Source organism: Typopeltis vanoorti, chromosome 12 (genome assembly GCF_054136105.1).
Source record: "Typopeltis vanoorti isolate ZY-2024b chromosome 12, IOZ_Tvanoo_1.0, whole genome shotgun sequence".
In the NCBI taxonomy this organism is placed as follows: domain Eukaryota; kingdom Metazoa; phylum Arthropoda; class Arachnida; order Uropygi; family Thelyphonidae; genus Typopeltis; species Typopeltis vanoorti.
This window is the reverse complement of record NC_143560.1, coordinates 86,705,396-86,730,814: the sequence shown is the minus strand read 5'-3', so window position 1 is coordinate 86,730,814 and position 25,419 is coordinate 86,705,396. Positions and strand designations below refer to the sequence as shown.

General features: G+C 36.0%; 1 protein-coding gene across 1 annotated transcript in view; it reads right to left on the bottom strand.

Annotated features, from left to right (window-relative positions):
- The window catches only part of LOC150100966 (transcription initiation protein SPT3 homolog), a 143,438-nt gene extending 118,572 nt beyond the window's left edge, over positions 1-24,866 (bottom strand). The window contains exons 1-2 of the mRNA XM_090401735.1: positions 24,609-24,866; positions 9,897-9,985 (exon numbers count right to left, since the gene is read on the bottom strand). Of these exons, the coding sequence (XP_090257861.1) occupies positions 9,897-9,985; positions 24,609-24,719 (200 nt within the window). The 5' untranslated portion in view covers positions 24,720-24,866. The remainder of the gene's footprint in view (positions 1-9,896; positions 9,986-24,608) is intronic.
- Between the last annotated feature and the right edge of the window lie 553 nt (positions 24,867-25,419).

The following is a 25,419-nucleotide window of genomic DNA, read 5'->3' as shown; positions in this document are numbered from 1 at the left end:
TTATGCTCCATGTCTTGCTACCACACATTAACACTGGTGTCATTCAGCTGTTGAATATTTTCCTTTTTAAACACAATGGGAGTTCTCCTATTACATTCAAGGCTCTATTACCTTGAATGATTCTTCTATTTCTTTATTTTGTATTTCTTTAAAACTTACAGTTTGTCCAAGATAAATATATTCATCTACTTGATCTAGTTCTTTTCCGGCTATAATTATTTTGTCCTATACTTTGTTTATCAATATTTATTTTAAGTCCTATTTTTAGGCTTTCCCACCATAGCTCATTTGCCACAGATTGTAGTTCTTTACTCTATTGGCAAATCTTAGATGGCCGAGTTGCTTCCCATTTATATTAATTCTGTTTTGCTTCCCAATTTAATTTTTAAATATTTCTCCCAATGTTACACACTGAATAGTTTGGGTGAAAGTGCATCTCTCTCTTATTCCTCTCTGTATTCAAAATGGTTTTCTGTTTTCTAGTTTTATTATCACTGTTGTTTTTTTCATATAGTTTATTTATTAGCATAATATTTTATTTCTATAAACTGTTTTTCCAATGCTTCCATCATTTCATCTTGAAATATGGATTCAAAAGCTTCTGTATAATCTATAAACGTCACATGAAGGTCTATTTGGTATTCATTAGTTTTTTTCTATTAGTTGGTTTATAGGATGAATATGGTCTATTGTAGAAAAAAATTTTTTTTTCTAAAACCAGCTGGCTCTACTGGCTGAGCTTCATCCAACTTCATCATTAATCTATTTAACAATATTTTTGAAAACAATTTATATATTTGTGATAATAGGCTTATTGGTCTGTAATTATTTATTTCCTTTTTTTTTTGTGGATTAGGACCATAATTGCATCATTTCATTGTTCATGGTTTTTTCTTCTTGTTTCATCATCATCACATTCCTGCCATGTACCCTCAAGGGGTGTACAGGATATGACAGTAATACATGAAAAAATTACATCATTACTAACTTCCTATCTACAATTTTCCTCCAAATCAGTCTGTTACTTGTCAAGACTCCAACATTATCAGATCTTATATTTCTATCGTCTAAGGCACTTTGTACCGTATCAATCCACCTATATCTTGGTCTTCCTCTGGGTCGTTTTTCTGCCAACCTGGCAGAGAACACTTGTTTTGCTAATCTTTCCTCTCCCATTCTATTTAAGTGACCATACCACCTGAGATTAGCTCTGCTAATGCATTACTGGATGCTGACAATGTCAAGTTCTTTCCTAATATCCTCGTTTTTAATATGATATTGCCATTGATGCCATCTGTTCATTCCTATAATCTTTCTCAGGACTCTCATATCTGCGGTCTCTAGTCTTTGGTCAAGTGTTTTACTTCTGACCCAGCTCTCAGATCCATAAGTTAAAACTGGTTTGAACACTGTCTTGTATACAGCTAATTTAGTGTTCCGACTAATTTCTTTCTTATTCCATATGAATTTATTCAATTGACTTCCCACCATACCAGCTTTGCTGATTCTGTTGTCTATTTCTATATTTAATTTACCATCTTCAGTAAAAATCGGGCCTAAGTAACTGAAATGTTTTACTTGTTCCACAGGTTCTCCATTCACAACACAGTTGACATTTTCAATGATTCTGCCTATTTTCATTGTCTTTGTCTTTTTATTGCTGACCTTCATATACCATATCTATTACAAAAGCTATTCAATTTAGTCAGAGAATCTTGCAGACTTGTAGCGGATTTATTTAGAAGTATAATATCATCCGCATAAAGCAAAGCGCTGACATTAACATCTCCAATTTTGATATCAGGTTTAATACCACATTCCTTCATAATGTGATCCATATAGATAATGAATAACAGAGGGGATAATGTACATCCTTGTCTCACACCAGATTTAACATTAAACCATCTTCCTGTACTTCCTTCAATTCTAACTGCTGACTTACAACTCAAATAAAGACTAAGTATTGCTTGATATAATGCCCCATTGACACCATATAACTGCAGCGTATTGAATAGCTTCTCTCTTGGCACCTTGTCATATGCCTTTTCCAAATCGACAAAACTTAAATACAGATCTTTGTTATATTCCCATGCTTTCTCGACTATTTGTCATAAAGTGAAGATCTGATCCTGACAGCCTCTATTTGGCCTGAATCCAGCTTGTTCTTCACCAAGCTTTTCTTCCACAATTCTTCTCAACCGTTTCTCAAGTATACTTGCATAGATCTTGCCAGGAACACTCAGTAGGGAAATACCGCTGTAATTCTCACATTCAGTTTTATTTCCCTTTTTATATATATGGGTACTATGAGAGCTCTACTCCAATCATCGGGAATTCGTCCCTCTGTCCAGGCTTTCTGAACTATGCAGTGCAGCCACTGTAAGACTTTTATACCACCATACTTCAGCATTTCTGGTCGATTATCATCTACTCCTGCTGCCTTTCCACATTTCAAGCCTTTGATGGCTTTTTCTACTTCAAGTATGGATATGTATTCCTGACTGCATGCCTGGTCAGTGTTTTTTTTTATCACTGTGCTGTCATCACTGCTTGTTTCATTTAGCAATTTTTCAAAGTAATTACTCCATACTTCAAGGATATCTTTTTCTCCTGTTTTCATGTCACCTTTATCATCTCTAATTCCTTTTACAGCACTCTTTCCTCCATTCCTAAGCTTCTTCAACAACCTCCAGAATATTTTGCCACCTTCTTGATATTTATTTTCTATATTCTTGCCAAAGTCCTCCCATGACTTTTGTTTAGCTAGTTTTACAGAGTGTTTAGCATTCTTGCATTTGTCTCTATATTCTCTAAGAGCACGAGCTGACTTATTTGACAGGAACTTTTGATATGCTTTCTTCTTTTCCTTCACTGCCTCTTTAACTTCCTGTGTCCACCAGGGAGTTCTGATTTTTTTATCCTTGCACACAACCTCACCACATGCCTCTCTGGCAGAATCAATGTTTTATTCAGAGTTTGCCACTGAATCTCCAAGGTTTGATTCCTGTTCTCAAACTCTTTCATTTTCTTTTCAATAATCTTTCTGTATTTTAGTCTACAGTTCACATCTGAGAGCTGCTCAACTTTTATTCGCTTTAAAACTTTCTTACATGTTATTCTTTTCAATATGAAATTCAATTTTATCCTGCTCAAGACTAAATAGTGATCACTTCCAATTTCAAATCCTCTGTACACTCTGGTGTCCTGCACCAGGGAGAAAACATCACTATCAACAATAACATAGTCAATGAGACTTTTCTTATTCCTAGCCTCTTCTCTCCATGTGAATTTGTGCACATTTTTATGTTGGAACATGGTGTTAACAAATTCCTTCCATAATGTCCTCCCTCCTGACTTTAGATGTTCAGCCAGTATTCCATCTTCATCTGGGTTTCTGTTAAATTTCATTTCTGCAATTACTTTCTCCACTTCATCCAACATTATTTCCAGTATCATCTTGGCTTCTTCATTTTCAGTGGATCCAAGTATAGATAGATATCTTCATACATCCTGGTATAAAAGTCTTCACATGTTTTCATTTCTATCGTACTTTATCTCCTTGTTTTTATTTTTGAGACATGCAATCCAGTTCTTACCGTTATTAGTTTCCTTTCTTATTACTTTCAATGATTTATTCTTTTCTATAATTTCTTTTACTGTATTGATGTTATAGCTTTTAATATAATTTCTTATTTCTCTCCTCACCAATTTTCTAAATTCAATAAATTCTATTTTTTCCCTAGTACCTTTTGTCTTTTTCTTCTCTTTAATTAAGTCTTTAGTATTTTGACTTAATTATTAGTTCTTACTTTACTTTTTTTAAGGTTCTTCTCGTTTGTATTAAGTTTTTCTGTCAAAATCTTTTCAAATTTTTTGTACTGTGTTCTAATAATTTCATTATCTATTTTAGCACTAGTTCTATTTGTTTCTTTGCTATATTTTCCATTGTTTAATTTGATTTCAGCTCAGGGCATTCTATGCTCGCTATCAAAATCTTTCTTATTTATTACTAATATATCCTCTATTAATTCCTTTCTGTTACTCAAAATAAAGTCTATTTCATATTTTGTGATAGCATCAGGCAAGTGCCATATCCATTTTCATGCCTTTCTCTTTTTATAAAATGTACTCATTAAAAACAGACCCTGACTTTCTGTAAATCTTACTAGCCTTTCTCATCTTTCATTTCTATCTCCAATACCAAACTCTCCTATACTTGTTTCATTATTGTCCTTCGTTCCAATTTTACAGGTAAAATCTCCATTACCATAATCCATTTATTCTGATTTAATCTTAAAGTCTTCTAATTCTTCATAGAATTTCTTTATCTCCTCATCCGAATGTCCAGAGGTGGGTGCATAAATTTGTATTTTGAGGTTTAATCTTAAGTGCCAACACTTAATTCTACTTGTCTCCAGAATCATACAACATTACTTCCAAAACAATTCAAAACCAGGGATATGACATGAGGAGAAAGAGATAAGAAAAGAACAGAAGCAGCAGAAGTTAGATTTTTTGAGACACCAACTTGATATAAAAAATGGGAAAAAAGGTTCAGGAATATTAAAAAAAAAAGTAAGGCCATCAAAAAAAGAAATTCTTCAAGTTACATGTCCAGAACTGCAGTGAAACATGAATCTGGAGGATATAATGAAAATAGCTTAGAGAACAGTAACATAATAAGTTTAAGGACTGATGGTTATACATAATAATATCATGTTGGAGGCTTAATGGATTTTTTACAACACTCAAAAAGAATTAAAATAGAATTTAATACTTCCTATATTTCGTCCTAGTCACTAGGACATCTATGGGGATTGCAAAAACAATTAATGTAACATATACAGAAATAACAAACAATACTAAGCCCAACCACGTGGGTGACACTAAAGTCCTATCTAGGTAGAGCGCCCTCTAAGGGCAGTAGTAAGTGGCCTGGAATATAAGGTGGGAACTCTGGTGATGAGTGTTTCCCAAATCTTTGGAAGCTTAATGCAACAGTATTTGGGATTTGTTTGGTTTTTGAGAGCTGCTGCTGCTTCTAAGAAAAGTCTCTCTTTCTTGAATTTGCTGTGGTGAAGCATGGTGGTTTTCTTCCATGATACCCTGTGGGTGGTGTCCAAAACATGGTCAGCCAAGCCTGAATGGCCATAGTTGTGTTTGAAGATGTAAGACTTGTGTTCCTCTAGACGGATGGATGCTGATCTGCCTGTCTGTCCAAAGTATGCCAGCTTACAGGAACAGGGTACTTTGTAAACTCCAGGCAGAGAGAGAGGAGGGAGCTGATCTTTCGTAAAACGGATAAGGGTAGCAAGTTTGCGGTGGGGCTTATATGCTGTGTGTAGGTTGTACTGTTTTAGTATCTTGGCTATTTTTTCAGATGTGCCACGGATGTAGAGTATGGTAATGGCATTTTTAAATCTTGTTGACGAGAAGGACGGGGAATGGGGGAGGAGTTGATTATTTTTTTGATACTGTGATCGCTGTAGCCATTAGAGAGGAAAGTGCTGTGTATGTGGTTAAGCTCAGTAGTGAGGGCGGTTCCACTGGAACAAAGATTGTGGGCTCTCTTGGTAAGAGTTTTAATAATGCCATATTGTTGAGAGGGGTGGTGGTGGGAGAGTTTGTGAATGTATCTGCCTGTGTGTGTGGGTTTTCTGTATATGGTGAAGGTAAGTGTATCATTAGGCAGGCGTGTGACTAAGGTGTCTAGGAAGGGTAAACAATTGTTCTTTTCCTTTTCCATAGTGAACTGGATTCTTGGATGTAGACTATTGAGATGACTGAGGAAGGAGTCTAACGTGTCTGGGCCATGAGGCCAAATAGAAAACACATCATCTACATATCTTAGCCAGATAGAAGGGCTGAGTCTATGGCTCGTTTTTCGAAATCTTCCATATAGAAATTGGCAAGGGGGGGGTGAGAGGGGGGGAACCCATGGCAGTTCCCTCTATCTGCTTGTAGATTTTGTTGTTCCAAGAGAAATACCCAGAGTTAATGGCAAAGGAAAAGAGATCTAAGATGTCAGAGGGAAAAACGTTTTCTAAGAGAGATAAGGTGTGAATTAAGGGAATATTGGTAAACAAAGAGGAGATATCAAAGCTTACCAATATGTCTGTCTTATTCAAGGTTAAATTTTCTGTGAGGGCTTTAAAGTGGGTCGAGTTTTTTATATAGGAAGGGGACCTTCCGGTGAGGGGGATCAGAGAGTTGGCCAGCTGTTTAGATAGTCTATAGCAAGGTGCATTGGTGGCATCTACTATAGGCCTGAGTGGGGAATTGGGTTTATAGATTTTTGGTAAACCGTATATTCGGGAGGAATGGGAGCGGAAAGGTTTTTTTTTTTCTTTTACCAAAAATCCATAAACCCAATTCCCCACTCAAGCCTATAGTAGATGCCACCAATGCACCTTGCTATAGACTATCTAAACAGCTGGCCAATTCTCTGATCCCCCTCACCGGAAGTTCTCCTTCCTATATAAAAAACTAGACCCACTTTAAAGCCCTCACAGAAAATTTAACGTTGAATAAGACAGACATATTGGTAAGCTTTGATATCTCCTCTTTGTTTACCAATATTCCCTTAATTCACACCTTATCTCTCTTAGAAAACGTTTTCCCTCTGACATCTTAGATCTCTTTTCCTTTGCCATTAACTCTGGGTATTTCTCTTGGAACACCAAAATCTACAAGCAGATAGAGGGAACTGCCATGGGTTCCCCCCTCTCCCCCCCCCCCTTGCCAATTTCTATATGGAAGATTTCGAAAACGAGCCATAGACTCAGCCCCACTCAAACCTTTTATCTGGCTAAGATATGTAGATGATGTGTTTTCTATTTGGCCTCATGGCCCAGACACGTTAGACTCCTTCCTCAGTCATCTCAATAGTCTACATCCAAGAATCCAGTTCACTATGGAAAAGGAAAAGAACAAGTGTTTACCCTTCCTAGACACCTTAGTCACACGCCTGCCTAATGATACACTTACCTTCACCGTATACAGAAAACCCACACACACAGGCAGATACATTCACAAACTCTCCCACCACCACCCCTCTCAACAATATGGCATTATTAAAACTCTTACCAAGAGAGCCCACAATCTTTGTTCCAGTGGAACCGCCCTCACTACTGAGCTTAACCACATACACAGCACTTTCCTCTCCAATGGCTACAGCGATCACAGTATCAAAAAAATAATCAACTCCTCCCCCATTCCCCGTTCTTCTCGTCAACAAGATTTTAAAGATGCCATCACCATACTCTACATCCCTGGCACATCCGAAAAAATAGCCAAGATACTAAAACAGTACAACCTACACACAGCATATAAGCCCCACCGCAAACTTGCTACCCTTATCCGTTCTACGAAAGATCAGCTCCCTCCTCTCTCTCTGCCTGGAGTTTACAAAGTACCCTGTTCCTGTAAGCTGGCGTACTTTGGACAGACAGGCAGATCAGCATCCATCCGTCTAGAGGAACACAGGTCTTACATCTTCAAACACAACTATGGCCATTCAGGCTTGGCTGACCATGTTTTGGACACCACCCACAGGGTATCATGGAAGAAAACCACCATGCTCCACCACAGCAAATTCAAGAAAGAGAGACTTTTCTTAGAAGCAGCAGCAGCAGCTCTCAAAAACCAACCAAATCTCAATAAATACGGTTACATTAAGCTTCCGAAGATTTGGGAAACACTCATCACCAGAGTTCCCACCTTACATTCCAGGCCACCTACTACTGCCCTTAGAGGGCGCTCTACCTAGATAGGACTTTAGTGTCACCCACGTGGTTGGGCTTAGTATTGTTTGTTATTTGTGTATATGTTACATTAATTGTTTTTGTAATCCCCGTAGATGTCCTAGTGACTAGGACGAAATATAGGAAGTATTAAATTCTATTTTAATTCTTTTTGAGTGTTGTAAAAAATCCATTAAGCCTCCAACATGATGTCCTCACAGCACTTAAGCCTCTACACACGTATACATAATAATAATTTACAATAAAAACAACACCAGTAGAACAAATTACATGATTTAATGAGTTATTAATATTTTACTGGATTTCAAACTAGCATCTTCAGGGCACAAATATTACAACAAATATTACAACTGTGATAAAACACACAGCACTCAACTAGTTTGCTGCAGAAACAATTCAAATTTATACAAATAGCAAAACAGAAAGAGACATGCAGTGAAAGAAGACAAACTCTTGGACATATCACATATATAGAGCATTCAGTATCCTTACCGTAACATGGTCTCAACGTGCCACTACTTGGACACTCTGTAGGCACTACTGGCAGCTGGCCTACAAAATCATTTTTACTGTTGTGCCCTTGAAATTAAGAGCATTTTATGCGTCCATGTATGCTTAACAGATTCTTGAAGGATAACACTTATACTAATTGGAAAAGGGGATGATAGAGAAGCTGGAATCTCTCTCCAAACCAAATATGGCACTGGCCACTTCAGGCCTCCAAAAATCAGAGTGCTGTTTCACCAGGTGATTAAAGTTATCTGCCACCTGGTGGATCGAGATAGCATTTCCTTCCCTAGGAAGATATCTTTTTGCAGTAATACTCAGTGATCATGACAGAGCTCCTTTATGGAAACAGGTCACATCAAAGGTCAAGATGACAAATGACAAGGAGAGGCTGTATGCAGTGCATCACTATTAGTGGCCCACACTTTCAGCACCTGTTTCAGAATAGGTATATAAGCTGTTATGTTTGTTGAAAATACAGATAGTAACCAAGACTTAGGTGAAAATGAAATTAATGGATTAAATATTTTTGCCTTATTAGCAAGAGTATCTCCAGTACATTGACAATGGAACACAATTAAAATGCAAAGAACAGAAGTATTTTAAAAAGCACCACCACCACAGAATAAGACAGAATAGTCAACAAATTCCTAATTTAAAAAAAAAAAAAAATACAGGAAAACCTCACTCAACACAATTAATTAATCCATCAATTAATGTGTGTCAAGTGAAATCGTGTTAAGCGAATACAATAAACAATTTTGTATTTAAATTTTGTAATTTAAAAAAATGGCGTACCTGTGTGACCAATTAAGTGTCTTTGATCCACATACGTAAAGGTTTAAAAAAAATATTTAATATTCTTTAATATATTCTGTTTAATATTTGAAAAGAAAGAAAACAATGTTTTTTTCTCATATAAGCATTAAAGGGGGGGGGGAATAATAATGCATACAGACCAATGCATAGCATTATGCAAGGCCAAAAGGAAGTGTGTTTTGCATTATGAGATACTAAGGAAATTGGTATACAAGTAGCATGGTTGTGAAGATAATTCACACACGAACATTTTTGCTTACATTTGGATAAAGAATTAAACAAGAATATAATTTCTTTACAAGTGTAATTTAAATTATAACCAAGTGAAACAAATTAACACAACTATCTCTGAACCAGACTATTTCAATAATAAGGTCATACACCTTTTCTCTACTTTTGCATGTGGGAAATATATGATTTCCACATTTATTAAATTTTGGTAGTATCTCTTTGAGATCAGACTCCGAGTGATCCTGGGGAGAATAGCAGTTCTGCTCGCTGGTGAGTTTTGCTTGTCAATGACCTTTCAAGGTCATTCAGTGAGATTTAGAGTGAATCATGGAGAGCACTCAGAGTTCTGGGAGAGGTTATTTCCTGCATGTTAGAAGTACCTCAAGAAAGGTACTGCTATCATGCAGGAATAGCAACTGATATGAAGTCAGCCTCTATATATAAGCAGATCAGTAAGGAAGATTTTTCATATGTAAACTTTGTTTCCTTATGCTTGGATAAAGGATTAAATAAGAATATAATTTCTTTTCAAGTTTAATTTAGTTAGTATTATGAAATTGAAATAACTGAAAATACATCATAGCTTGTATTTCTGAAGTAAACCATTCTGATGGTGCTGTTTTCTGAGATGATGCAACAGGACTAGAAGACGTATTGTCAGAAACCTAAAAGAACAAAATATAATTTTTAGATGCAATGAAGTGACAAGAATGCCTTTAAATTAATTATTTACAAATTATAATTTGGAGAGGAAATTATTATATACTAATAATGCAAACATGAGCATTGGTCCTGACAGATAAGACTAATTTTGAAGAAAACTGTTGACAGGAATTTAGTAATAATGTAAAACCTTCATGTAATTCTATATACCCCCCCCCCCCTTCCTTGAAGGTAGATATCAGGAACTTGATAATTTAACAAGATTATCAACAACATTACCAACACCGATTTAACAGACCCCGATTCAATGGACTTCGGATTTAACGGACATAGTTTGAAAAATAAACACAGATAATGAAATAATCTGTATTTATATAATAATAAAAAATAAATAATATGATGATTAATTGGAAGCGATTGGCAGTGTTTATAAATTGCATCTTCGGATACATTCACGTATATTCATGATATTTCGTGCGTACTCTCTTAATAGTTCGTGCGCGTGCATGTGGTTTGGTTCGATAGCATAGCGTCAGCAGCATAAAACACGTGGTGTTTAGGCTGTTGCTGGAATAATTTTAGTTAAACCGTTTAATCATTATTAATATCAGTTAATATGTCTGGGGTAAAAGAAAACGAGTAAACTTGACGATAGCAGAGACACTTGAGTTAATAAGTTGGAATGGAAGAATAAAATGTATCTTCCTTCAAACGCCACTTCTATGATACAGCCTATAGACTAGGAAGTCATTATTGCCTGCAAGAGGTTGGTTGTATAAGTTTCTTGAAGAGGAAATTATTATATACTATTAATTTCCATAACCATAACAGGTTATGGTTGTCTTGGAGAATGAAAATGATCCCAAAGAAGATACAAGAGGAGCCAGACTTCAAAATTTGCACGCATACAACATCAAGTCCACCATCTTTAATTTTGCTGCTGCTTGGAAGGAGATAAAGGCTACAATATTGGCTAATGGCTGGACCAAGTTACTGAATGGAAGTGAACCAGAATACGATTTCAGAGGTTTTGAAATCTCTGATTTCCATGAAACTTTGATGTGAGCTGGTGATCAGTGAGAATGACATTGAACAATGGCTAGACATCGACGAGGGTGACCCAAGCTACCAAATTCAGGAAGAGATTGCTGAAGATGTTCTACTAGGCGATCAGGAGGTTGACAACGAGGAAGAAGAAGAAGCGGTTCCAGCTGGTCCGAAACTATTGGTGGTTAGAGAACACATGGACGACAACATCTTGTTCACAGGTGCATCTTCAGATCCAGAGGTGATTGCTTATTAAGAACATTTTCGGCAATTTCAATCATTAATTATTAAGAAAAGTATAAAAAGTAGAAAGCAACTGAAACTTGATGCTTTTTTTTTACAAGCCCAATTCTCAGTAAAATGGTAGTTACATAAAAATGTTCTCATTAAAATATATTAATACTGTACCACTGAAAGTTTTATTTTCAATACTATTCCTAATATTCAATTTAATGGACAATCCTTAGTCCTTAATAGTCTGTTAAATTGAGATTTTACTGTATTATGATACAGTATATCCATGGAGTCAGGACTCTCATCATGAGAGATCCAAACTAACTATTATACACACAAAACCTATTATACCTATCTGTTAACTCATTCACTGTCAGGGAACTCCCAACTAATTCTGGCAATCCATTCCACTCATTCACAACTCTCCAGACAAAAAATTTAGTCCGCACATCCTTACTAATCACACTCTTACACAACTTCCACAAATGATCCCCAGTTCTCTATTTATCATATACCAAAAATTTTCCTTTGCATCAATTTCATAAAACCCTTTTATTATCTTGTAAGTTTATATCATGTCCCTTCTTTTCCGCACATCAACCAGACTTTGTAAGCCACACACCGTCAACCTATCCTTCAACCATCGTTATTCCTAAGTACTTAGCCTCATCGATTTCTTGAAATCCAGTACCATCAATATGATACAACATATGTAACCTTTTCAACCCAAAATGCATAATCTTACATTCTGCAACATTAAATTGACAATCATTAATCTTTGCCTACAATGCCAATTTATTTAAATCATCCTGTAGGATATCTACATCACCTTTATCAATTATTGCCCCCCATAGTTTTGCAAAGATTTAAACTCCCTTAAATCTTTCCCTATATCATTGATATACAAATTAAAGAATAGTGGCCCTAATACAGAACTCTGAAGTACTCCCTCTCATTCTCCTAGATTCCATTCTGCCAAATACTACTCTCTGGTGTCCATCTGTCAACCACTCCCCTATCCATCTTCTTCATACCGACTTCATACCCATTCGCTCCAACTTTGCAATAGTTTTCCATGGTATTCTGTCAAATGTCTTTGACAAGTCCAGCAATATCATGACGTAGCCATTTCCTTTATCCAATTCTGCTGTCACTTTATTATAAAATGTGAATAAATTACTAAGACAGGATCTACCCTTTAGAAAGCAGTGCTGACCACTATAGAGTACTGCATTCCTATCTGCCAAATGCTGAATTCTACCTTTAACCAATTTTTCCAATACCTGAACAACCACTCCTGATATATTAATTGGTCTGCAATTTGCCACCTCTGTCTTGGAGCCACCTTTATGCAATGGAACTATCTTACTTAATCCCTCTTTCTGCTCAGCTGGAACCCTGCCAGAACTGAGAATTGGACTGCTTCATTACAAGTTCTCCTGAATATTTGCATAATACACGGAATGACATGCCATCCAGTCTCACTGCTATATTCACAGTGAGGTTCAACAGTATATGCTGACATCTCTTGTTCATCTACCTCAATTTTGATATGAATCTTCACATTAGCCTAGTCACATTAGCAACTGCAATACCAGAGTTATTTTTCTGCTTACTTGCTACATAACAAAAATCTGTTTTGGATTTACTTTAGTCTACTTAGCTAATTTTCCTATCATAATCTGATTTGGCCTTTCTTACCATACTAGTCACTCTTCTTCCTCACACTTTGTACTGCCCATGAGCATGATAACCTTATTCTTTATATTCCTTTGACAATTCTTTCTTTTTGTTGTACCACTTGCTTTATATCTCTACTCATCCACTTAATCATCACTTGATTTATCATCCTGACCTTGGGTAATCAATCTGATACTGCTTCTCTCAAACAATCTTTGACCATTTCCCACACACTTCTGACATTCTTTCCTTGTAGCTTTTCAAGCCATGGTGCTGCTCCAAGATGATTCCTAAGTCTGTCATAATTACCAGCTTTATAATTCAACATAAACACTTTTTTGACAGAGAATTCCACGTTTGGCAACTTCCCAGAACCTGACTGCACAGTCAATCTCCTCAATTGAAGGCAGTGTCTATCTTGGTTATGAATATATCTTCTGATGATATTACCAGATCCAACACTCTCAAACCCTTGATCCCCCTCCGTAACATGTTTCAAGTAATTTTCCATTAGCAACTGTATAAATTCCACTTCCATCTTGCCATGCCCCCTTTCCTCCCTCCAATTTATGTCCCCATAGTTGTCTCCCATAATAATTGCTTACATTACACTTACCGTGTTATCTGCTGATGGTATCTCCATCTTCATATGGAATCCCTGGTCTATAGTAGCACCCAACAATATATTTTGTCCTGCTGGACTCTATCTCACATCAGACCATCTTAAATGAACCATCTCCCCAAGACCTAAAAATCCTCTTTGAGTTCTAATTTTGCTGGTTGCAGTTCTTCAACTTTCATCAGCAATGCCCACACCTATCCTATTCCCTCTATCCTCCCTGAAAATACAACACCCTTTATATTCTATCCCTATATCATTCTATGTCAACCAGGTCTCAATGATGCCTATAACTTTGCCAATTTGAGCTGCACTCCTCTCCCTTTCCCAGAAGTATTTGCTGATACTTTTGGCATTTGTGTAGATACATTTCAACATTCCCACAATTACCCTTGTGTTCCCCAATTACCAACTCATTCAAATCAGAAACCTGTGAAATAACATTCAACACTGCATAATGGCATTGTTGAAAAACTAATAACTGGTATTAGACCTAATGCACAATCAGGGAAACTAAATTATAATGGGAGGAATGGTGAGAATATGAGTATAAGAGTAACAATATTATATAATTGTGCTAATGATGTGAATGGGCATTATCATGGAAATGATTACAATGAGAGAACAATTTTGACTTTGTGTTCATCAGTTCGGACCCATCAAACGTGTACAAAGATGTCTTCATGTATAAGGCACTAGAGAAGAATAGAGATCTGCAAGTTGCTCAACTGTATCATGCAGACTGCAAGCATGAGTACACAAAAGAACATGCAGGTAGATTAATATGTTATAATAAATTTAGTTTAATCCTTTATCCAAGTGTGAGCAAACAGAGTTTGTGCCTGGAAGTATCTTCAGGACTGGGGTAAGGTGGTACAACACCGGGCAACTCATTGCAAAGGTGGAGCAACCTTTGCAGTTCTAACCAAGTGAAAAATAAACTTTAAACATTAATATGTTTATACACGAATGCAAGGAGTATCAGAAACAAAGGGATAGAGTTTGTTGCCTTGGGACCTCAATTTGTAGGAATTATCGAGTCCTGGCAATGAGAATCATACTAACTGGTATTGAGTGTAAAGGATATAGTATCTGTAGGAAGGATAGACAGGACAGGAGAAAAAGGGGCATGCTGCTAATGATATCAGATGACTCGAATACAGTTATCATTGAGACCTATGATTGTAGTAACAGTATTTCATGTGGCAGTGAATTTGAAGCCATCTGGTGTGAGGTGAAATCTAACAAGATCAATAACATAGTGGGGTGTTGTTATAGACCTGGTGTATCAGTTGCTAGTGATAAAGAAATTCACCTCCAAACAGAGATGATGGGTGCAAAAAATAGTAATCATAATGGGAGACTTTAATTATCCAAATAATGACTGGGTATCAGTAAAACTTCACAAGAAGAATGAAACTGAATTTATTGAGTTGTTGTGAGACAACTTCCTCAAGCAGCATGTGACAGAAGGAACTCAAGGTCAAAGACTGTTAGATTTGATTATAGCAGCATTTCTTAACCTTTCTAAGGCCAAGGACTAGTAAAATGCTGAAAACAATTCTACGGACCACTAAGTTACAGAGGCGTAGCTGGGGGCGATCCGTCCCAGGGCAACACTTTTTTGGTGTTTAAGAAATATTGCCCTACTGTCTATAAAACAGCAACAGAGTGATGAAATAGACTTCGACAATGTCATCGACGATTTTGCGAACAGAAAAGCAAGAAAAATAACATTTTAGAATGTTGGAATTAAAGTTTTACTTCAAAAATAAACATAGTGTTTTTAATTTATTTCCTTATATGTCATTTTGACTTTTCGTAATTTTTTTAAACCTAAGTAGGAATTACCAACATTTCGGAAAAACTGTGCTATTTATAACATAATAAATCTAAAAGCATGTTTTAAATACATATGGAAACATAATTAATTTAATTGGAAGTAAATGATTAAAAGTGTATCACCATTGAACAAAGTTTTAATTTTTATTAAACAAATAAATAATATGATCTAATTATGTTACTACTTACTTTTAATGAGATGGCTGAGCTTCTCGGCCATAGCAGAGTTGCTGGATATCTGGCTCAATATTGGTCAAATTCAGTCGAAGATCGGCACACACACACATGAAGACGATTTCTGTATTTTGTTTTTATTTGAAGGAGTGATGAAAATCCTTTCTCACAAAGATAGGTTGTAGAGAACTTCGTGTTGATTTTCAATGCTTCAGATAATACAGGAACTTCACTTCTCACTGAAGGCGAGATCCAAAATCGAGCCAAACCAAGATCAGGGAATTGCATTTTAAGTCCACTGTCACTTGAAAGCTCAATTAACTGTTCTTATTTTGATAACGAATGGTCGTTCTCGTGACAGCAAGCCTGAAATGGATCGCGAATCCACAGAAAATTTTTTTATAAAAGTTATTCAGAAAATATGATTCAAAATTCCGTTTCAGATTTTTGAGGTGGTCACAAACCCTTTCCAGAAACTCAGAATCAACAAAAATATCATTTTCTATTAAAAAGGATTCCAATGTTGGAAAAAGTGCAAATTGTCTTTTATATAATTAATCCATAAAACCAGTTTTTTCTTGAATGCCTTTATTTTGTCGCAGGCATCAAAAACAGTTAAAGAATTTCCCTCAAATTTAGTTCATTTAATTTCGAAAAAATGTCTAAAAGATAGGATAGTGTTGATAACCATGCTTTGTGAACAAGGGGTGATGCAAAATCAGAATTACGTTCATTTACAAATAATAAAACTTCATGCCTTAACTGAAATAACCTTTTTAGTACTTTGCCCTTGGAAAGCCAGTGAATTTCAGAATGAAGCAAAAGTTGTATATATTCGCTGCCCATTTCATCACAGAATACTGAAAAAAATGTTATTTAATGGTCGAGCTTTAATAAAATTAACTAGCTTTACAGCATTACATAGCACAGTTTTAAATTCTGGTGGCATTCCTTTGGAGGCTAACGCTTCCCTATGTATGAAACAATGTACCCAATTCATATCCGGAGTTACTTCCTTGACCATAGAAACAACCCCACTATGCCTGCCTGTAAGGGCGCGAGCTCCATCCAAACAGAAGCCATACATTTTCCCCACTGGATCCCTTTGTGTATTATGTAATTATTGAGAGTGTGAAATATTTCTTCTCCAGTTGTTCGGAATGGCAAAGTTCTACAAAACAGAATATCATCACGAATGTTGTTATCAAGTGCATATCTTACGTAGCATATTAACAGCACATCACTTGTGACATCAGTAGTTTCATCTATTTGTAACTCATAATAAGGGCTCTACTTAACTCTTTCGATTAACTGAGATTCTATGTCACCTGCCATATCATTAATTCTGCAACTGATAGCGAATTAAAAATCAACAAATCAAAAAATGTTGATTTGATTCCTCTTTCAAATGGAATCAAATCAACATTTTTTAGTAACTTGTTGCCAAACATCGTTTTTACCACATCTTTTATAGCTGGAAGTATCAAAATTTCCCCGATAGAATGAGGTTTCCCTGTTTTCGCTATGCGCAAACTTAAGAGACAGGATGCTTCCAGTTCCTTGCTATTAATGGAACCCATGGCCGAAACTATATCTTTCCCATGATTTAATGTCCCTAAGCGTTGCTGAATAAAAATCTATTGGCTTATTTTTCACATCACAATATTTAGTTTCTAAATGTCGGAGTTTCGCAGGTTTCATGCACTCTTTCGACAACACTTCAAAACACATTGAGGTTTCTGTTCACTTTCATTTCCACACCAAGTAAACCCGAATTCCAAATATGAACTGTTATATTTCCTACTGTATTTTTTCTTTGAACTGCTTGTTTCTTCTTCTTTAATAGTATCAGATTTACTCGCCGTTACAACACTTGTATCACAATTAGGGTTAGCATCATTTGTTTCATTTATTCTTCTTTCAAAGTCCTAGTTCTAAGCCACTTTTCCATTATTAAAAAACGTTTCTGAAAAATATATAAATATATAATACTGGAGTTAACTCAGGACACACTTTGTCCAAGTATCACTTAGCACTTCTCAAGAAACCTCCAATAATAAAAATCAATAAACAACAAGCCATTGGTTGAAATGTGGATAACACATGTTCACTTCAAATCTGACAAAACAGTAAGGGAAGGTGGAAGCAATAAAACTATATTATTGTTCATTTCACCCCTCTTTTATTATTGTCATTCTGCCACTGCAAATTTAGCAGCAGAATGATGAATAATAAAAAGGGTGAAGTGAACAACAATATAGTTTTATTGCTTCCGCCTTTGAACATTCTGATGATATTTGTTTTTTTATAAGTCTCCATTTGATTTCAATAATTTTAACTTACTTATTCAATTTTGGTTCCGTGCTGTTAAGTTCTGAATAAAACTAAAAGTGGTTAACTTATAATTTCTTCAGAGCTTAACATGCACTTTAAAACTTTGCACATACTGATATGTCAAGCAGGTAAAATTAAATGTAAAGGTGCCAGACAAATTAGTGATTTTAGAATTCTGTTATTTATCCCTTAATATTATAATGTATTTCGTTGTGATTAAATCCACTGTCTAAGCTTTGCTAAAAATAGCATGAGTGTTTGTGCACTACTGAGTGACGGTTCTAACGGATCAAAGATCGATTGCCAGAGGCAATGCATGTGTGCCAGAGTATGTGTTGACCGTGAAGAGAAGGCACGCGATTAAAAACCCTCATCACCACCAAAGAGATTACTAGGGGAGAACGTGGCACTAGTGAAGGGAGTTGTACTTTGAAGTGAGCAAGGAATGAAAAGGATATGACGTAGTACAGAAGTGTAGGGACGCGTAATTTAAAAAGGCAATGCATTGCCGAACCGGGGCTTTTTCTCTCATTCGTTGGATCCTCTGCCAGAGTCCCTTGCCGGTCAGTCATCTGCTCTTGTGGGAGTCATACTCTCCATGCCTCGATGTTCGTCCCAGTTTCTTGGGCAAAGCGTCGAGCCACAAGTGAGGAAAGAATGCCGAGCAGTCCTTGAGAATCTGCCGATAGAAAGTTCGTCCAGCGGAGCTGAGGTCCTGTATGCAGTATAGACAGCCGAGCTTTGCTTAAACCTGGCGACCAGTGAACAGCAAGCACATGTCTTCAGTGTCCAAGATTCATCTAGCCCGAATCTGACGAGAAGAAAACAGCAGGTTGAACGGAACCAGGAACAAATCTGAAGGTGAAACTGTATCAAGATGTGTATGATTTTCCACCAGTGCCCAACTGGGTGGTAACGTAGAAAACTTTTCTTTGTTCAATGAAAGTGTGCAGAAAGAGTGATCGTAACTTTTAATGGAATGTTTAAGTCTAGAATATTGTGATTTCACGTAAGGACTCTAAACTAAGAAACCTAGTTTAGAAAGACAGACTAAATTCCAAGATAGCGATAAATTTGAGACTCGAGTTATTTTATATAAGATTCAGAAATTAAGGATACAGTTCAGAGCTCGGTACTGGTTCTTTGATTCTTCACTGTTTGAAAATCTAGAACTTAGGGTGGCGCAGCAAAAATAGAAATTTTCCTTAAGTCCGAAGAAAGAACCAGCATTAGCTCAGAAACAAAGGAATTGCCATTGTCTGGTGGGAATCTCTCTTTGCTTTCAACCCACGAACCATATCCTTATAGTAAAATACGGCCCCAAGTTAAGAGTAAAGATTAGAGCATATAAAAGAAGTGAGATAAGGGAAGGAAGAGACATAATTTGACCATAAAATAGACATAACAATAAAAAGGGGGTAACGTAACAATGGCACAGCCGACAGGATTTGATTTCTAAGAAAAATTAAAAGAAATCAGTGGGTAGGTTGTAGAAAAGGATCAGGCAAGCCAAACATTAAGAACTTTAAAATTTAAGTATTATAACAAGTGTAATTGACATATCACAATGGCTGTAGCATCAAGTACAGATATTGACGATAATGAATTCTTTAGAACCATAAATCCGCAACAGGTGTTTCCACAATTCTCTGGGGAGGAAACAGACTACGTTCATGCATTTTTTTGCTACGTCGAGGAAAACTGGAAGGTGGACAGACTTTCAGCTCCTCATACTGCTATGTAGTAAGCTGGTAGGAAAGGCGAAAGGCTTTCTCTACTCATCACCAGTTCTGAACAGAACCCTAGATTATTCAAAATTTAAACAGATTCTAATCTCCCAGTTTTTGAAAATAAGGGGCATAGGACCCAAACCTATGGAAACTACAGAGGGTAATACAGAAGGATAGAGAAAGCACATCAGACTTTTATAATAGACTGCTGACGATTGCAAGCCCCCTGAACATCTCGAATGAGGACAAGTCCCATTTATTAAAATGGGATAATTTTTTTTGGATAAATAAAAAATATATATTTATTTAATTAATTGAAGTCTGCCTGCAGACCACCTGTCCCATCGTTGCAAACCACAGGTGGTCGGCAGACCACAGGTTGAGAAAGACTGGATTATGGTATCAGAGGATGTTTCAGGTAAGGACGTAATGATTCTCCCTCTGATTGGTGACCATGATCAGGAAGTTCTCACTTGGGGAAGTGACTAAGTTTATGAATGTTCCATTCGGAAAAGGTTACATGCTGAACTATAAAGCAGGAAATTATGACCAACTGAGTTCAGCAGAAAGGTATCAGTTACTATTACTAGACGGGAAGAATATTGACAGTGCATGGGAAGCATTTAAAAAATACAGTGGTATCTCGCTAATTTGAACTAATAAAAACCATGCTCGTTCAGATTAGTGAATTTTCCCCCAAGAGACAACAATAACTACCATTTAATACAAAAATAATCAGATTCTAATGGTACATCAATTTAATTCTGTAAATAAATGAAGTAACTGATAAAAAAAAAGCTACTGTACTGTAATGTAAAACTTAAAAAATAATACAGTACCCAAGTTTATTTTAGTAAAAAATTTAGTTTGTATGTACCTGCATTTTTGAGGATTCTGATTTAATAAAATTGTATAGTTCAGTATACATAACTTAATTTGCTTTAAAAAAATCACTTTCTTGTACACAATACAAAAAAGTTTCACAAAATAACACACAAAAACGTTTTTTTATTTCTTTGTAAAAAAAAGTCATTGATTTTCTTTTGCTTCTTGGAAGCTAAACTTTTTTTGAATGCTTCTTCTCGGAGCTGAATTAGCAATAAAATTTTGTGGAATGGCATATCATTCTGCTTAGCCCATTCTATAGACATATTAAAACTGCCAACTGCCTCTTCATGTTTTACCTTTTTTTCTTCAAGTTCTTTATCGTCATATTGTCTTCTAATTCATTCTGTAGCGTCATACTTATAATTTCAGCATCTGATTTGATTTCCACTTTCGGTTTTACCTGTAATCCATTCCATAACATTTGTTTGTGAAATTTACGTTTGTGTACAGTATAAAAAAGTAAACGTGAATACACAATAAATCAAAAAAGGCCTACAGTATAACCGCACAATAGACAGTATGAAAAAATACTGTACTGTATTGTAATAATAATAAAATAAATAATAATAGTTAAATTAATAATTATTAAATAAAAATAATAGTACACAAAATAATAATGCGTAATAAATAAAACTTTTTTTTCTTTCAAACCGCAGTTCGGATTACTGGAGGGTTCGGACTAAAGAGGTTCTGATTAGCGAGATACCACTGTACTTAAATAATGCAATATCAGAATAAGTCCCAAGAGTTCAATGAATAAACAAGATAGGAGTCAAATGGATGTGTAATTTTATTAAGCAACAGATTCGTAAGAAACGGATGATGTGGAAGGAATACCGTGTGCATAAGGATGATGCCCGTTATGAAAAATTATAAGAAGCAGGCGAGAATAGCCACAACTGTTGTACAGAAAGCTATGTCTGTGTATGAAATGAAACTGGCTCTGCAAGCTAAAGACAACCCACAAGAATTCTATCAATATGCTGCAAGTAAAAAAAAGAATGATTACTACTTTTGAATACAGCTTTTGACTGAAGGTTGGTGGAGTAGTGAGACGAAGAGTTGTAGAGTAGATGCCCTCCCTCGATGAGTCTTTGGACTCCCTGGACGTGTGATGTAATAATAATAATAATAATATGAAATAAAAAATCTACTGAATGTAGGTGATGTGAGGATGATAGATGCAGAAGAGGTTCTTCAACTGCTACATCTTCACTGAATGAAGAAACTCAGGTGAATGAAGAGGAGGTATTAGTGCTGTTGCACAAATTGAATAAGAATTCAGCAATAGGGACTGATGGGATATCAGCAAGGGTGCTGCTAATAGGGTGTTCAGCTTAACTGGCTATTCCTTTGACCAGCCTATATAATTTGAGTCCCAGAACACAGAAGGTGCTGCAGGAATGGAAAAAATGTAAGGTAATCGCATTGCAAAGACCAGTATATCCAACTATTGACCAATCAGTATCTCAGGAGTAGTGGTGAAGATTTTGGAAAAATGGTTAGGGCTCGCATTCAGAAATGGGTTGACAGTTGGATAACCCAGTCTTTGCAGCACCCTTGTGCAATGGGATTACCATACATTTATTCCATTCCTGCGGAACCTTCTGTGTTCTGGGATTAAATTATATAGGTTGGTAAAAGGGACAGCCAGTGAATCTCTACTTTGAAATGAACAGCATGAGTTTACTCTAAGGGAAGGTAATGTTTTAGCAACTTATTCACATTCCATAATAATATTACCATTGAACTAGACAAGTGGAATGGATACACCATAATACTTTTGGATTTTGCAGAATGCTTTTGACCGAATACAGTCAAATTGGAGAATATGGGTTTGGATTATAAAATATTAGCATGGATAAGAGGATGGCTGACTGACAAATCTCAAAAAATGGTATATAAGGGATGTGAGTCTACAAGATTTAAGGTAACTAGTGGTGTACCACAAGGATCAGTGTTTGGTCCACTGTTTTTCAATCTGTACATTGATGATATTGGGAAGGCTTTGACAGGTGACATACAGAGATAGGTAGGGTAATCAGGAATGCTACTGATATGCAGTACTTGCAGAATGATTTGAATAGGCTGGAATTGTGGGCATGGAATAAACACAAAGTCATGTAGTCATGTACTTTGCTGTGACTAGATATCCAATATTGAAGAAACTGAATCAGACTAAGGATCGTGGAGTGTTAGTAGATAGCAAGTTGAAGTTCAGGGGACATAGTAAATATTGCAAATACTGTATTTACTAGAATATACTCGTTCTCATGTATATCTTACATCCTTTAATTTACTTTATGAAAAATGGAATTAAAAAGTTTCGCATATACCTCGCACATGAAAAACGTTTAGAACTTTAAGAAATAGATAGTGAATGTTATGGCAGTTTCAGATATTTTTGAATTCACTTGAAGAGAATCAGCATTAACTCAACAATCATCAGCCTGCCTTTGTCACAGAGTTGTGCAATCTTTTGTTAATAGTGCACCAATTATATGCACAGAGATAGGCAACCAGTAGAGGAAATGTGGAAGTGAGAGCATTGGTTTCTATTCAATTTTGGATTACACAGGGGCAAAGCAGTGAATGAGGTGAGGTCTAGATTCTATACAGAGTGGAATGGATGGCAGCCAGTGGCTATGACCTGGCTCTGACAGAGAAGATTTAGAGACCATCATTACAACTGTTCTTTAATAGATTTTGAGAGATTGGGACATGATTTTGCCAGAAATAATTGTCAAGAATTTTTTAAAAACTGGTATCTCTACTTCCCTGGATGGTAGCAAAGATGACGCTATTTGGGTAATTGATTGTTATAATTTAATTACAGAAGCATTGGAGCTAAAGATTCAAATATATCGCGTGATGAAGGTGAATGGCCGATCATGTAAATAATATTGATAATTAAAATTTAAATGCATTCATTTTATAAACAAGGTGAGCAATTATAAATTATAATGAATACGGACAATTTAAAAGAAGCTGACACCATGCAGGTACCAAGAACCAAACAGGCCTAGCCTAATAACCTTTGAAAGTTTGAAGCTGGTACCTGCATGGTGTCAGCTTCTTTTTTAGTATTGACATGGCTGCACATTTCTACAGGGACAATACATTAGTTTCTGTGGCTTTAAAAGATACATTAGCTTTTGGGGGCTACAGGTGTTTTTGCTTCAACTTATGTGGATAACGTGGCAAGTTGTGGAAATTTAAACCGTTAAGTTTATCAGATTAATTGTTTTATGTATGTGTACAAATTTTTTTCTGTTCTCCTGTTTGTTTATTTTACATTTTATTTCTTTTTATCATTTTCCCAACTTTTTAGGATGCCAGTGTTCTGTTTTGTAAAATGACAGGTACAGCATATTAATCCGTTGGTCTGTATAAAGCTGAGTGAAAAAAAAACTGCTTTGCAGTAAGAAATAACAATATAAAATTATTGCACCAACAAAAACTTCCACCATCGCAAAGGCACCGCTACTTTCGGGCTCTCATCCACAGGTATTCCAAAGACCTTTCAGAATTTTACTGGACCCTTCCTAAACTGCATGTATTATCTAGGTTCATAGTACGATAGTAATGCCTTGCACCATCGGAAGCTAGCAGAACAAATATTATTATTATTATTATTATTATTATTATTATTACTTTAATGGTGTCTCCATGGAGTCAAAAGACTCATCGCGGGAGACCCGACATTGACACACTAACCATTATTTACACAATACCTGTCATACCTCTCCTTAAATTCATTCACAGTTGAAGCATTCACAACTAGTTCTGGCAAAGCATTCCACCCATTCACAACCCTCCAAGTAAAAAATCTAGTCCTAACACCCTTGTTAACCACACTTTTACACAATCTCCAGGGATGGCCCCTCGTTCTCTCACATCCTGCATTGGTCTTAAGAATATCATCAGTCTCAATCCTGTATGTATCCAGTATCAATCCTATATGAAAGCCATCAGAACAAACTTGGTATAATGGAGCTACCATTTATTGAAATTTAATTATAAGTATTGTTTTTGTAACATGAATGACCGAACTGCACGTTTCATTTCACAACTTACTTTACATTTCGAATCAGGGGCACCTAACGCTTTGGAATCCTTTTCAGCAACAGCTTTCTTCGACTTAGCTTTAGGTTTTGATGGTTTTGCATTGGTTTCGTTCACCGGCATTTTTGAGAAGTCTTCTTACGAACTGCATGAACGTAACGAAAAGCTTCCGAAAAAGCTGCGAAACCCTGAAAGTCAGAATAACAACTATTAACCCGATTTTCTGATTCCGCAACCAACACGTTCCTTCACGAACACATGTACCACAAAATTTGCATTAAAAAAAAAAATATATATATATATACATAAAACAGTGCTGCCATCCCATCCAGTTGTAATCTCAGACGGAACGAAGTAGCTTAGTGAGTCTACCAAAAAAAAAAAAAAAAAATGTTACCAACTTACACATTCTTTTTACTGCCATTTTTTATTATAAACACAAAATTACTATAAAAGACAAAACTGAATCGCTTCTATAAAGCATGCAGAATTTAAACAGTTTCCATATTTTCTCTATTATTTAGAAAAAAAAAATTTTTTTCTAAATGCTTTTCCATATTCCACTTTTTTAAATCTCCTATCCTAATTTCCTAATTTACCCTCACGCGTAGACCTACACTTTTTACCGTGTAGGCATTCAGAACCAAAACCCTACGGAATATGTTGGTTACTTCTCATCCCTTGAGGTATCCTATGACTGTAGCCTGTGTGTCCAAGGGGCAAGTTTGCCTGCTTGCGGGATGAAAATCCCGCAAGCAGCCAAACTGGCAGACAAACAGGAATTGCATGTTGGGCAGTTGGAATGAGTGGAGAGCATTTGCCA